At 41.7% G+C, this 15,474-nt stretch overlaps 1 protein-coding gene across 3 annotated transcripts; it reads left to right on the plus strand.

The window, feature by feature from the left end:
* npc1l1 (NPC1-like 1) lies at nucleotides 1-15,228 on the plus strand. 3 transcript variants are annotated; one of them, XM_086030431.1, is made up of 21 exons: nucleotides 3,138-3,329; nucleotides 4,386-4,547; nucleotides 4,631-5,536; nucleotides 6,194-6,487; nucleotides 6,556-6,779; nucleotides 6,869-6,969; nucleotides 7,344-7,516; nucleotides 7,705-7,833; nucleotides 9,087-9,269; nucleotides 9,388-9,502; nucleotides 9,890-10,155; nucleotides 10,232-10,321; nucleotides 10,447-10,637; nucleotides 11,316-11,443; nucleotides 11,553-11,682; nucleotides 11,767-11,822; nucleotides 11,916-12,066; nucleotides 13,354-13,585; nucleotides 13,726-13,839; nucleotides 13,933-14,095; nucleotides 14,429-15,228. In XM_086030431.1, the coding sequence occupies exons 1-21, from the start codon at nucleotides 3,288-3,290 to the stop codon at nucleotides 14,659-14,661; spliced, it is 4,083 nt and encodes a 1,360-aa protein (XP_085886557.1). In that variant the 5' UTR covers nucleotides 3,138-3,287; the 3' UTR covers nucleotides 14,662-15,228. The 3 variants fall into 3 exon arrangements, with proteins under 3 accessions (XP_085886558.1, XP_085886557.1, XP_085886556.1); XM_086030432.1 differs by lacking the exon at nucleotides 3,138-3,329 and adding an exon at nucleotides 1-109 and having other exon boundaries at nucleotides 11,767-12,066; XM_086030430.1 differs by having other exon boundaries at nucleotides 11,767-12,066.
* The last annotated feature ends 246 nt before the right edge of the window (nucleotides 15,229-15,474 follow it).

The following is a 15,474-nucleotide window of genomic DNA, read 5'->3' on the forward strand; positions in this document are numbered from 1 at the left end:
TTTTTTCTCTCTTTTTTTTTTTTTCTTTTTTTTTACAAACGGTCACATCCAATCTAATTTGAGGCTACTAGTCCAGTGAGTACCCACTCAGGATGGAACCTAAACGGAGGTATGTATAGATCATGTCATATTGCATATTCAGATGTGTGTGTTGCTATTTCACAAGACCCTTCTAAATTGATGGCAATTGCAGATTGCTGAGGGGCTTCTTATCTTTACTGCGTAAAATTCTGTATCTTCTCAAACAGTTTAGTGCGTGTATAGCTCAAATCTTGCTTAGGAAGCTTCCCCTCAAGTCCATCCTATAGCGCAATGTAGAGAATGATTCATGAATTGTAAAAAAGAAAGGGAAAAAAAGGTGCAGGTAGCCTAAATCTATACCGTCTACACTACAACCGAGTTTCGTCAGCATGTTGCAGAAAACGGAATAAGACAAATTCAAAAAGACTATTCATTGTTCAAGACTGTTAGTTACATTTATTTAAGTTTTAATATGATAATAATTAAATCAGTTAATTTGGAGAATGTTAAAAAAAACATAATAAATTTGAAATTCGGAACACTGGCCAATCGAAACATGAAACCGACAACACTGTATACCAGTTAAAAACAGCAAAGAGAACTGTAACTTTTCATTTTTTTTAATGCATTACCAAATAAATGATATATGTAAATACTACTGATAGTTATTATATTTTATAAAGTGTTTAGAGCAGAAAATACAAATATAGGCTTATGACAAATATTAAGAACAATTTGGCTAATGTTGACTTTTTTCAGGTTCTCGTTTTTTTTTAACGGCCATTTAAAAATTTGGTTTCACATTGGGAAGGTGAAATGAGCACATTTCAGGTAATTGTATAGTGTGTGGGTGCCACAGAAGCACAAGACATGTCACTAAGGAGTGTTAATAAATGTGTTTGAATGACTGTTTAAAATGTTATTTTTAACATGACTGTCCGAAACCAAACCATCCTGTGAGGCGTCCCTTGTTTCATTACGCTGTTTAGCTGTATTGTTCTTGTGGGGTAAACACCTTTGTAAATGATGCTGCACAGGTCTACACCAAATAAACTACAATAGTAATTGGTTGCTATTGTGATTGTGCAGCTGCCATTAAAAATATCCAAATATATTATTATTACAGTAATTAGTTTTCAGCTTAAAATGGGTAAACACTGCTGTGTCTACCAGAAATTGAGGTTGGTTGTGTGCTTAAAAAATATAATAAAAACCCCAATTATATAGTAGTAGTAGTAGTCCCTCGCATTTTGACTACTTATGAATTATCTTGAAGTAATACAAAAATGATAAATCTTAGTAAAAAAGCATTAATCACACAATTTTAATATTTTTTGGAAGTTGCAAAGCTCAACAGTTTTGTGACTTTTCAGTGCTTGAGCAAATAAGTCCCTATCTGGCCCGTTTCTTCTTGTCTTTTTCTACCATTAAGTTTTATCATTGTTCCAAATGCTTGCGCACCTTTGCTCTTCACACACATGCAGCATGCAGCCTGGCTTGTCAGTTTTATCACGACTTTGACCTTGACATACGATAACAATGTAAATTACAGATTTAATCTTTGATTGTAGCATCTAATTGAGGGTGTGATAATACTGACTTGACACGACTGCCCGCTACCGACATTGTCATTGTCTAGAGTTGTGTCGAATGTCGTTGAACGGCAAAATGCTGCAACCGTCACAATCACAGAAACGATGGTCAAAAGCAGTTTCCTAACCTTTATTGTGCCAAGGCACCCATTTTACATTTGAAAAATGCCATGGCACACCACCAAACAAAGAAAAAGTATGTATACTAAAATAATCATGGTCTGGTCTCAATTTACAGTAGGCTACTTACAAATTGACTAATCCAGCGTGAAATTTTGGCCTTTTGAATTCTGATATAGGCTACTGTCCTTGCAGAAATCCATGACTTATTCTGTTGTGTGAATGGCAACAGGTAACTTCACAATTCTGCCTGTCGCTATACAACGTTGGCATAGATCGATGTACAAAGATATTATGTATTTGCAGGCGTGTAGCCAGATATTTTTGAGTGGGGTGACCAGGGTGACACAACTGTTCCATGCATGCGTGAGTCATTCTTTGTTTTACCATCCATAGCCAAGGGGTCTAAGAATACTTTCAGCCATGTGAAAATCCATCCATCCATTATCTGTACCGCTTCTCCTCACAAGGGTCGCGGGGCGTGCTGGAGCCTATCCCAGCTGTCTTTGGGCAGTAGGCGGGGGGCACCCTGAACTGGTTGCCAGCCAATCGCAGGGCACACAGAGACAAACATCCGCACTCACAATCACACCTAGGGGCAATTTAGAGTATCCAATCAACTTACCATGCATGTTTTTGGAATGTGGGAGGAAACCGGAGTGCCCGGAGAAAACCCACGCAGGCACGGGGAGAACATGCAAACTCCACACAGGGAGGCCGGAGCCGGGATCGAACCCACGACCTCTGAACTGTGAGGCAGACGTGCTAACCAGTCGACCACCGTGCCGCCCGCCATGTGAAAATGGCAGAATAATCACAGAAACCCAAATTTTTCCCTCGGAGGGGACGCTGACCAGTCGGGTGGCTACTGGCCACCCCTGGCCACCATGTAGTGCCGCCCTTGTGTGTTTGTAATTAATGAATAAAATGTGCACAAATTAATTGAAATTGGATAAATTCTCACCGGACCCCTGATGACTTCTCACGTCGTTCTAGTGTGCTACAGCACCCTTGTTGGGAATCTGAATCACTAGTCTAAAGGTCTGAGTGTACAGACATGCCATGTGGGCAATTTATAGCCCTGATAGTATGAGCAACAGAAACAAGCTCCCTGTAGGAAGCTCACTGATCTTAATGATCTAATTGAAATTCATTCACATTATATTTGATCCCTGCATAGTTTCAAAAAGGTTGTCACGCGGGTGTGGTTGATATTCTACATTCTCACAGTTGGTCCGCATCTCCCAGGTAACGCTATCAACATCCCTCCTAAGTTAATCATCAGACACAGTTATTGATCACCCATAACTGCCATTGGCCAAGCCTGGCATCACACCAGATAAGACAGTGACATCATAGCAGTGCTGAAACTGGACATGTCAGGATGTTTGTGCATTCCCAGCAGTGAACACTTAGACGGACGGGCAAAGGGGCGACAGGCAGACAGGACGACTCGACCTTCCCTTGAAGTGGATGTTCAAATGCAGGGACAGCTGTGATTAACACGCTTCTTTTGTGCCAGAAGACCCTTTTGTGGCTGAAACAGCAAAAGTCATGCGTCTTGTCGCAGCCCTGATAACTTTTCTGACATGCACGGTGAGACTGTCTTTATCGGTACAACTGACACTTTTATAGCAGTACTCTGCTTGGACCTCACATGTTGTACTCAAAAGCCTGTGAATCACAAATTCAGGTGTTTTATAAACCAGTTTACATTAAAAATAAATACATAACGTAATAAATAAGATGTGATCATTCTAATTCTGAGTTTAATGAATATGTGCGCTGTTAAATTCAGTTCTGTATTTTCTTGACTTTAATAAACACACCTGTTTATAGAAATACATGTATTTATTTAGGTCTGTTAATTCTCTGACAACCACCTGCTTGACAAAATGCTTTTAAATAGATCGTAAAAAGTGTGACTGCTATCGTATGATTTAATCTCAACTTTAATATGAGACACATGAGTTATGATTAAGGACGTGTATAGGCACGTGCTGGTTTAATGCTGTGTACACTGAAAAAAATGGTGTGTTGAATTTACTCACTTTTTTGTCATCAAGTGGATCCACAAAATAAAATCATCCCAGATAGATGGACCCAGATACATTTATTTAGTAGATCTATAGTCTACTTAAAACATATATCTGGACCCAGATGATTAGATTTCATGCAGTCACTTGAAGAAATAAAATGGAGTAAATTCAACAGGAACTTTATTCAGTGTACAGTACTATCAGTGATCATACTTTTTGTCAGTCATGTGCAATGGGCTGTGACCATTTCCTAATCATAAATGTCAAATTAATCAATCTTGAAATTGTGCTGTTCATCATTTCTGTGAAGACGCTGATTAGGTCGGGTGCACAGTACAGTCTCAAAGCCACGATGATAACCTTTTTAAAATGTTTATGGGATTGTATTTTGACGTCTTTGGAAGCGAGAATACAATAGAATAGAATAGAATACATTATTGTTGTCCACCAGGATGGAAATTTGTCTCGGGTCTAGATTTTGTCCCCCCTAAAATATCTGTGGTTGACACATGGTCATGACTCCAATGGATCAATGAATCAAAATGAGGGGACATTTAAATATCATTGTTCCTGTACGGTCATTCTCATTCAGATTGTGTCCCACACTGTGCAGGTGCTGTCACAGGCTGAGCATCAACCCGGCTACTGTGCTTTCTACGAAGAATGTGGCAAAAACCCTTCACTGGGAGAGACCCTCATCCCCCCCATTGTCCCCTGCCGAAATTATAGCCGAGCCCGGGAACTGACGGGGGAACACTACCGTAAGCTCAAAGAGGTCTGTAGTGATGGCAAGAAAGTGGAAAAATAATGTCAAACAAAACAACAATTTATCTCATTAAACATGTTCCTAATATGCAGGTGTGTCCCATGTTGGACAAGGGAGTTGGCAGCACATTTGCCTGTTGCTCCATTAAGCAGCTGTCATCCTTGGAAATGAGTTTGACTTTGTCTAAGGCCCTGCTGGTGCGCTGCCCTTCTTGTGCTGAAAACTTTGCCCACCTGCACTGCATCAACACCTGCAGCCCAAACCAAAGCCAGACAGTCAAAATCACAAAGACCATGAATGTTACCCACCTGGGGAAGACCAGAGAGGCCGTAGTGGAGTACCAGGCCTACCTCGCCACCAGCTTTGCCGACGGCTCCTTCCAGTCGTGTCAAAATGTCCGGATCCCTGCCACGGGAGGCTTCGCCATCGGCACCATGTGCGGCCGCTACGGCGCCAAGTTGTGCACCCCCCAGCGCTGGTACGACTTCCAGGGAGATTCGAGCAACGGTCTGGCTCCACTGGACATTGATTTCAGACTCATAAAACCGGGAGAAACAGAGGGAGTACCCGAGGGTGTGATTCCCTACAGCGGGCGAGCCTTAAAGTGCAATGAGACCACGCCGTCCGGGGGTCAGGTGTGCTCGTGTCAGGACTGCAAAGGGTCCTGTCCCGTCATTCCACCTCCCCCACTACCACCAGGACCCTTCAGACTTTTGGGCACGGACGGCTTCCTAGTCATTGCCATCATCCTATTCTGTCTCCTGATCTTTTCCTTTCTCTTCTTCCTCTTGGTCTCTTGCTTGGTCAAATCACAGAAGAAGCAGGATGAAGAGAAAGAGAAGAGGAAAGGCAAAGATCAGAACAGTAACCATGTCAGTCAGCGGGCGGTTCATCCGTCAGAAGTGACGTGTGCCGACAAGAACAGCATGGCTGCTCAGGCGTTCCTTAGCTCTGTGTTTCAGAAATGGGGATCGTTCATGGCTACTTATCCCCTCACGGTTAGTTTCTCCCAAAGCATCTCCAAGCAATATCAGATACTCATGCACCTTATTGTTGTTTGGTATCATTCTGTATCAAATGATACCAGTATGTGAGTATTGCAATGTATCTTTTAGTAAGGATACTGTATCAGTACACCAATATATAGACAAGATTGTTATCGAGATTATCATATCGTTCTTTCTTCCAATAATTTATTGAAATAGTAACATATGGACAAAAAATATCTGCGATGTTCTGTACAATACTGTTTGGATAACCAAACTCGTAGACAAATGATCAATATGTATCGTATCGTTAAGCACGGTATTATGTCAATGCAGACAAAAGATTGATATGAAGATGTATCGTTTGTTACGATACTACAGTATATCAACAACAACAGCATATAATAGTTGTTTTTTTTTAATTACAAAACAATACCAAACGAGAAACAATAATTGGTCAGTAAAAGTGAAAAAATATTTTTATAATACTCTTATCTTTATAATACAAAATCGATTAATCTATGGAATAATTACTGGAAGCATTTAATTTGCATTTGTTTGTCCAACCATATTTTAGCTGGCCATTTCCTGGTTCCATTTCTTCATATATCAAAATGCTGCTTGTCACACACAGTCTCCTGACTTGTTCATCCGTCCTCCCCATCTAAGGTGCTCCTGGTGTCGGCTGTCGTCGTCGTGGCATTCGCCACCGGCCTCATGTTCATTGAGCTCACCACTGACCCAGTGGAGCTCTGGTCTGCTCCCAACAGCCGAGCTCGTCAGGAGAAGGATTTCCACGATAAACACTTTGGCCCCTTCTTCAGGACTAACCAGCTGATTTTGACAGCACCAGGCAGAAAAGGCCACATTTATGACTCTTTGCTCTTTGGATCGCAGAACTTCAGTGGCCTTGTCTCCAAAGAGCTCATCATTGAGATGCTGATTCTCCAGAAAAAAATACAGGTAAACATCGCTGCAGCACAACCAGGTCTCCCCGCCGTGGTGACGATTCAATACCGCTCTTTTTCTAGAATATTGAGTTCTGGTCAGAGGATCTAAATCGCACAGCAAGTCTGAAGGACGTGTGTTTTGCGCCGCTCAACCCCATCAACTCCTCCCTGACCGACTGTGCGGTCAACAGTCTGCCGCAATACTTCCAGAACAGCCTGGACAACATCAATGCCAAGGTGAACATGACTGAACTGGGGGTGACCAAAGAGGTGGATTGGAGGGATCACCTCATCTACTGCCTTAGGTAAGCATTCTCCCTCCTCAAAGTGGATGCAAACTGTGAAATTTACATTTACTCAGAGATATTTGTTTTCTCTTCTGTGCCTTTTCAAGTTCGCCTCTGTCGTTCAAAGACATCACTGATTTAGGACTGAGTTGCATGGCTGACTACGGAGCTCCAGTCTTTCCCTTCCTGGCTGTCGGCGGCTACCAGGGTGAGTGGCTTGTAGCAACAACCAAGCGATTATCCAGTGACTAGTTTTAAGAGGGATTTGTATTAATATGGGCAGTATTTACAGTAGTTAGGCAATTGTGGTTCTGGAGGTTTCCTCTTCCAACTCCCATGCAAACTGCTATTTGACTGTCGATTTTGAATCAGCAAAATAAATCGGAATCAGAATTTTGAATCTGATTCCAAAAATGCAAGGCTTAGGACCATGCACAAAATGCATCATTTTTTTTGTTCCTAAAATCTTGAAGAAATGGACATTTGTAAGGTGTACACATATATACAGTACATTGTTTCATGGTGAATCGCGATGCACCGGTGATGCCTATCTTCCCGCCTAAAACATGTTTGCTCTCCCAGGTGACGAGTACACCAATGCAGAGGCCTTCATTTTGACCTTCTCACTCAACAACTATCCGCGGACCAATGTCAAGTTCAACGTGGCCATGCAGTGGGAGAAAGAGTTTCTGAAAATTGTCCAAGACTACCAGAGAGACCCGACCGCCAACTTTACGTTTGCATACATGGCAGAGGTGTGTTAAAAATCTGGAAAGTCACCAATGACAATGCTGAGAAAAGTAAAGCTTGTGGAAACCGTTATGGATCCATTTACAGTGTGTCTGATTTTTTTTCTTTTTATTTCTAGTGAGCCTCATATTTGCAGAAAGATCATACACACAATGGGTGGTTATAGTTTGTGACTCTCTGTTGACGTCTACAGAGATCACTGGAGGATGAGATCAATCGGACAACAGCAGAGGATATTCCCATCTTCATGATCAGCTACGCCGTAATCTTTGTTTACATCGCTGTCGCTCTTGGGGAGTATTCTTCGTGGAGACGCATACTGGTAAGACTTTAACATGGCATTGTCTGTAGACAATCATGGTTTCGGAGGGATTTGCTAATCATCTTCATTTTCACATTTTGGGCCATTGTTATTGTACTGGTTCACATAAGCGAATATACAGTTGAAGCCGGTATGAGATAAATTCCCATTCAGCCTCTGTCACAATCACCCCGTGATTGGATGGCAAAGAGGCCAGCTGCGATGCTGAGGATTAGAGGTGTTTATAATTTACAGGATTTATTTTCCTTAAAACTATACGAATGCCGTATGATTCCTGTAGGTTGAAGTGTGGTCTTTAAAGTGGCACAATCTCACGAGTGCCAAGTTGAAAAGGTGCCTCTTCAGAGTTAGTTGGCTTCAAAGAACAAGCCTCCACCAAGACAATACAGTGCGGCGCATTAAAACGGAAGTCAACCCAAGAATATTTTTTGCAAAAATGTGTTCGATGCAAGCCCACTAGTTGAAACAAGGCACTCTAAAAAATATTGCATTTGTGGAATAAGAGTTAATTCACCCGTTTTTAGCTATCTCTGGGGGCGGCCATTTCGTCACTTCTGTCGACTGGAAGTGACATCACAGTTGCTCAGGGCTCAGGTAACGACCATTCACAGCTCACCTATTTTCTGAAGATGAGCCATGATTGGTCGTTACCTGAGCCCTGAGCAAATGTGATGTCATTTTTGGTCGACAGACGTGACAAAATGGCCGCCCACTGAGATGGCTAAAAATGGGTGCATTTCTCCTATTCCACAAACGCAATATTAATCAGAATGCCTTGTTTCAACTAGTGTGCCTGCATAGAACATATTCTTGAAAAAAAGTATGCTTGGGTTGACTACCACTTTAATGAATTTCTTATCACATGGGTGATGTGAGGTTCCAGCCATATGTTCATTATCTCTGAAAAGAGCCGTGCATTGACTGATTAAATAACGAAGATATGATACAGGGAAAGACTGGAATTGATTTTGTTCTATAGCTTCTTATTGACTTATTGACAGATTATTACCTTTCAGTGCAAAATCCACCAACACTGCGAGAACAACAACACATCTTTAAAATGCAAGCGTGATGATACAGACTAATCTCTGGTGTGCAACAAGGAAGTATGCGTCCTTTCGCGCGTATAGCACTTCTGGCGAGAGTTAGGCACAACGACGCAACTCGACTAATAACATGAATACAAAACATATTAATATCAAACATCAATCTGCTGAACCTTTCTAACAGATTTCCTCTTTTGCGTTTTATAGGTGGACTCAAAGTTTCTTGTGGGTCTCGGTGGGATTTTGGTGGTTGCATGCTCGGTGCTGGCCTCCATGGGCTTCTACTCTTGGATCGGCATTCCCTCCTCGTTGGTCATTCTGCAGGTCGTACCGTTCCTGGTGCTTGCTGTTGGAGCTGACAACATCTTCATCTTTGTTCTGGAGTATCAGGTGTTTATCTTTCTATGCCACTCTATACTCTTCTATACTCTACCGTGTGTCATATTTTTGGGAGTGTGTTTATCATTATTACACTGGCTGATATAACTTTTGTTTTCACATTTGGCAGAGAGATGTGCGGAAGCCCGGAGAGAAAAGAGAGGAGCATATTGGCCGCGTGCTTGGAAACGTTGCTCCCAGCATGCTCCTGTGTAGTCTCTCTGAGTCCGTCTGCTTCTTTTTAGGTAAGGAGCTTTTGACAAATTCTCACACAAAAACCACTGTTGCTGGAAAAAACATGACTTTATCAAACAAGTCTATCAAAAATAGCCACCAGATTTGATTGACAACACCAGAGACGTATTAATCCAACAGTATGTACAATAAATGCTGCTTTTGGCAGTGGTGCGTGCGTGAACTACACTACACTATACCTACATGTGTTTCTAATACATCATTTCATTCAGATGCGATGCAGTTTCACACCACTAAATTAAAGGAGAAGTCAGTTTAATTCGGATCACACAAACACAACATTATTGATATGATCAAGTTTAGACTAGTGGAGCTGCATAGAACATGTTATTTTAAATTCTGATTACAATGTGTGTTGTTGTTTTTTTTCCCCCAAGGGGCCCTGTCCACCATGCCTGCAGTGAAGACCTTTGCTTTGTACGCCGCTTTGGCTGTGCTTATGGACTTTGTCCTCCAGATGACAGCGTTTGTGGCACTGCTGTCGCTGGATGCCCGGCGCCAAGACAACAACCGCTGCGAGCTGCTCTGCTGCGTCACCGTAGCGACCCAGAAATCCAACAAGCCCAACGAGGGCTTCCTGTTGCCCCTCATGAGGAACTATTACGCCCCCGTGCTGTTGAACCGTTACATGAGATTCATCGTGGTATGACCTCTAAGAGTTACTTACATGATTTTTACATCATAAGATCATCTTCAAAAGGTGTTGATTTTCTCTCCAGATGTTGGTGTTCCTCTTCATGTTCAGTGCTTCTCTGTACCTCATGTTCAACGTAACAGTGGGTCTGGATCAGGAACTGGCTATGCCCCAGGTCAGTGCAGTACAGTATTTGCTCTCGCTTGTCTATACTGCACAGCAAACTGCATATATAGAGGATATAATCATTGATTTTGCTCCCTTTGTGACGTCTCACAAATGTATTTTCTTCCGTTGCAGGGCTCATATATGCTGGATTATTTCCAGTATTTATACAAATATTTGGAAGTCGGAGTCCCAGTTTATTTTGTAACAAAAAGAGGCTTCAATTTTACCACAGTGCAGGGCATGAACGCGGTGTGTTCCAGTGTGGGCTGCGACCAGTTCTCAATGATCCAGAAGATTCAATATGCCGCCAATCACCCCGAACTGTGAGTCTGTTGTGCTGTGTTCAAATTTTGCCACCGAGAGGTCTTTCGATGCAACACTCTGAAAAGATGTCTGCCTTGAGTTGTACTCTATTACCTGACACATCCTTGAACCTACTGATAACTTAGCAGCACCTTTTGCATTCTCACAATCAGATCTGATTGCAAAAATGTCAGTTACGTGATCTGCTCTGAACTGATAAAGGTCATCTGTTCACTGATTGTGCCAAGATTAGAAACAACTATATGTTGATGCTTCATTCAAAAACATGACCAAGCAAATTTGACAGAACTTAAAAGTGACTACCCAGTGTCGCAGTACGAATGACAGGCATTGTTTTAAGGAAGAAAAATGATTCAATAAATAAAGACGTGAAGTAAACGTGGACAAATGCTGTGACATGTTGCTGGCAACATCTAACTTAGTCTAGTATATTAACACAAGGGATCCTTTAAAATAATGAAACATTATATTTGACAGTAATTTTAACAGAGTTGTGACATATGGCTGCTGTCCAATAAAAATCACATATCTTCATCATTGATAAGTTTTATCTTCTTATCTTAAAAGCCAGCAAATAATACTGTACTTGCTTTCCCATACATGCTTTTCACTGAACAGTGACATTATTTGACGTTTATACCATTAACGTTTACGTCATGTTATTATGTGGTCTGTAGATCACACATTGGCATCTCTGCAAACTCCTGGGTCGATGATTTCATCGATTGGCTGAACCCAGGATCCAGATGTTGTCGACTTTATAGCTTTGGTCCAAATGCTGGAAAGTTCTGTCCCGCCGACAAATGTGAGCATCGCTGATGACACAAGTCGCTAATGAAGCACATTCTCTACTAGTCCGCCGATGATATTTTTGGGACTTTCCAATGACCCACGCTGCCCTCTTGTCATCACAGCTCCTTTCCTCTGTGGACGAAAGTGTATGGCCAACCCCCCAAATGGCGTCCTGCGGCCCACCGTGGAACAGTTCAACCGCTTTCTTCCCAACTTCTTGGGTAACAGGCCTGACCTGCAGTGTCCCAAAGGGTGTGTATTGTCCATATACACACAAAAACGCTGCATCACAACAGCTAAACTGCATACTCACTTGCCTGTGATTTCACCGTAAAGAGGACTGGGAGCGTATGACACGGCCGTGGTGAAAGACGACAGCGGCGAAATTATTGGTGAGACATGTCAAAAATCAGATTACAGTCCAAGACGTTTTCCCAAAGGGATTCACCGGACACGTGACGGCGCTTTTCTCCCTGCGCACGCAGCCTCTCGCTTCATGGCTTACCACACACCTCTGACCAACTCTCAGGAGTTCACCGCAGCACTACTGAGGGCCAGAGAGCTGGCCTACGACATCACTGAGGGCATGAAGAAGATAAATGGAACCTCTCCGGACTTTGAAGTCTTCCCTTACACGTGAGAACTCTCGCTCTTGGCGTCATCCATTCTTTCCTCATGTTTCATCTATCTGCCATGGCTACATGCAGTACCAAAAAAGTCCGATACCGTATCTTACTGTACTGTCTGATATGTGTTTTTGACCAAAAATAGGAAAGTGTGGGTTTTCACCACATCTATCTCGTAAACACAAATACCTTTTCTTCACATCTCTGAAACATTTCATGTCAAGACCACATTTTATTGAGTTATTTTTGCTGAATCAATTGGAAACACTGCAATGTGCATACCCTATACAAGACATATCAAAATGTCAGTTTGTGTAAAAACAAGTGGTGGGCCGTCATGCTCGCTCTTGCTAGCCTAAACACTAGCAGATGAACGGACCTGCATTAACAACCTAAGTTCTAATTTTTGTTCCATTAGAATGTATGAATTTATTCCCAGTTAATTTGCTAGATTTCATAGCATTTCTCTTGGCTGCACTGCTTTCAGTACACTGTGCAGTATGTGGATGTTGGCTTTTTGTTGTTGTTGTCAAATTCGATTTTTAGCCTCAACAGATATGTGGTGCCATGCCAAGGGCCTTCAGAATCACTATTGCCAGCCAATGTAATTCAAACTGTATTAGCCATGATACTGTTTATTTAACCTATCAGATTTCAAATACAGCTAGCTGGCCCACAATTTCGTCAGCATTTTTTTTTTTTTATTATTATTTTACTCTGATTGGTGACTTACTGATCTTTAGCAATCGGCACATAATACATTTAATAATCAGCACCTCCGGTGAGTATAATGTATTTTTTTGTCATGCTATTATATAAATGTTGATTCTAAACTGCTCCAGATGATGCACGTGTTGAATTGTGTTTTTTGTAAACTATTGATGTTTGTTTCTATTGTAATTGTAACGTGACATCGGTGGTACTTAGAGGTGGATTATGCCTCGTAAATTCACATTGATGGTCAAAGTTCCAAATGCATGGACTGATACAGGTAGAAACTTGCTACTGATTGTGTCCTTTTGGATCTCATCCAATTATATTTGAGTTAAAAAAAAGAGATTTATAGCAAACTGAATGCCTCTATACAATACATTGTTGTTTTCGAGGACTAATGATTTCAAGTGGACATACAGACTATACACATTCTTTTCACATTAGAATCAGAACCCAGTATTGACTAAAAGATATCTTAAAGTGTCATCTGCCGGATCTTTTCGGTTCACAGCTCCATTTGCAAAATCAATTCAAAACCACCAACGACCTCGACTTGAAATGGTTTCCTGTGTCCACCTCCCAGGGTGACCAACGTTTTCTACGAGCAGTACCTAACTATCGTGCCAGAGGGCCTCTTCAACATCGCGCTGTGCCTGCTGCCAACTTTTGTTGTGTGCTGTCTGCTTCTGGGCTTGGACCTGCGCTCTGGTCTGCTCAACCTGCTCACCATCATCATGATCACCGTGGACACTGTTGGGGTCATGACACTCTGGGAAATCCATTACAACGCAGTGGCGCTCATTAACCTGGTTACAGTAAGTGCACAGATTTGACGGTCAGTCAATGAATCTAAAAATCAAAGCAGTCTGATACAGTACAGTCATTAATCAATGTCTTTATTTGGTGTTTCTCTTTTGATCTATGTTGGCCATCCGCTGATTGTTATTATTTCCAGGCAGTGGGCATTTCTGTGGAATTTGTGTCCCATATGACAAGATCGTTTGCTCTCAGCACTAAGCTCACACATGTGGAGCGAGCAAAAGAGGCCACCGCCAACATGGGCAGCGCAGTAAGTTGCGTAGTCTGCTACAGTGGACATTAGGACATTTCCAAGTGCATATCTACCACTGCAGTCTAAGACAGTTTGCTTTGAACCCCGAAGGTGTTTGCTGGTGTAGCTATGACCAACCTGCCCGGCATCCTTGTTTTGGCCTTTGCCAAAGCGCAGCTCATCCAGATCTTCTTTTTCCGTCTCAACCTGGTCATCACACTTTTGGGGATGGCTCACGGACTCATCTTCCTCCCTGTGGTGCTTACCTACTTTGGTAAGTGTCTGTTTTTTTTTGTTGTTTTTTTTTTAAATATCTTGTTCTATACTAATCACAGAAAGTGAGTGATATTCAGCTCTCAAGTGATATTTCCTGATCAACATACAAGGCACTCCAACTTTTGCTGCGCAATTTAATATGAACTTTTCTAAACTTTTTACTTCACATTCAACTGTTCAATGTTTCAGCACTTTTTGCTCATCTGTAAAGGTTCTAGTGAATTTTAGGATCATCCTGAAAGTTCAAGAGATAGCTAAATATCCCTAGATTTTTCAAGTAGTGCATGTTGTTCAAACAACACTTGTAATCTCCATTTTATGCTTTAAACAGGGCCCGGTGTGAATAAAGCCGTGCTGCTGCAGATCCAACAGGCACAAGCAAAGACCCGCCAGGAATTGCAGCTGACAAACAACATGAGACAAGTCTACGATAACATGAGCTACGAAGTCAATGAGACAAAAGAGGAGCCACACGACAATGCGACAAAGGCTACCGTGCACACCAAAGGCCCACCACCGAGTGAGATACACAAACAGGAAGAGTCGAGAATTGACCGTTTTTGAGCTCCAACAACTGAACAGACTATTATCAAGCTTTGATGAGTAAATAAATACCTCTATAAAAAGGAAACTGGAGATGGACAAGTAATAGCAAATAGAGGGAAAGGGCAGGTGCATTTTAGCTCCATGTGAAATCATTAACCTCGACTCCATCAAAGGTGGACAAGTAGGCCTGGACACAATTAGTCACAGCTGTGTAATGGACTATATTCACACTAATATGACTATTAGTTACTATACTATACTGTCACTATAGAGTGAGCACATATCTCCTCACTAGCACTGCAGTGTTCTTTCACTTTTTAATGTATGTCAGAACAAGAAGTGGACAAATGTTCTTGAATTTTGTACTTTTTATGGAATGTAATTATTTTGTGTATGTACTGAAACTTAATATTATCATTGTTTGGAATGAAATGAACACACTCCAACATTTTCTCAAAATGCAGTTCAACATAAGTTGGATTACGCACTTTTGTGCCTGCTTTGCAGGAGCTTTCTAAGACGCATTGTCACTAACAGACTAATATATTTGCTTTGTGAAGCAGAAAATAAAAACTATGATGCGAATCGAGCGTGCGCTTGATTCGCTGTGGCGACCCCTGAGGAGAAAAGCCGAAAGGATAAAAACAACATATTGCACATTGGCAAAGTTTTGTTCTGCCTTACAAGAGTGACCACAATGATTTCAGATACCAGCTCCAGATAGAAGCTGTTTGTCGGTAGTCACGATGAAATGTCTGTTTTACGGCCATTTAGTTTTGTAATTTAGCTTGCCTTCAGATGGACACAAGTTAGACAAAAGGTAAACAAATA

Source organism: Filicampus tigris, chromosome 5, assembly GCF_054856515.1.
Source record: "Filicampus tigris isolate MCC_2025a chromosome 5, RoL_Ftig_1.0, whole genome shotgun sequence".
In the NCBI taxonomy this organism is placed as follows: domain Eukaryota; kingdom Metazoa; phylum Chordata; class Actinopteri; order Syngnathiformes; family Syngnathidae; genus Filicampus; species Filicampus tigris.

Coding starts and splice junctions, on each gene's coding strand:
- npc1l1 (XM_086030430.1), top strand. CDS start 3,288: ATGCGTCTTGTCGCAGCCCTGATAACTTTTCTGACATGCACG. Junction 10,322..10,446: donor AGGAACTGGCTATGCCCCAG/GTCAGTGCAGTA, acceptor CTTCCGTTGCAG/GGCTCATATATGCTGGATTA. Junction 11,444..11,552: donor GTTCTGTCCCGCCGACAAAT/GTGAGCATCGCT, acceptor TTGTCATCACAG/CTCCTTTCCTCTGTGGACGA.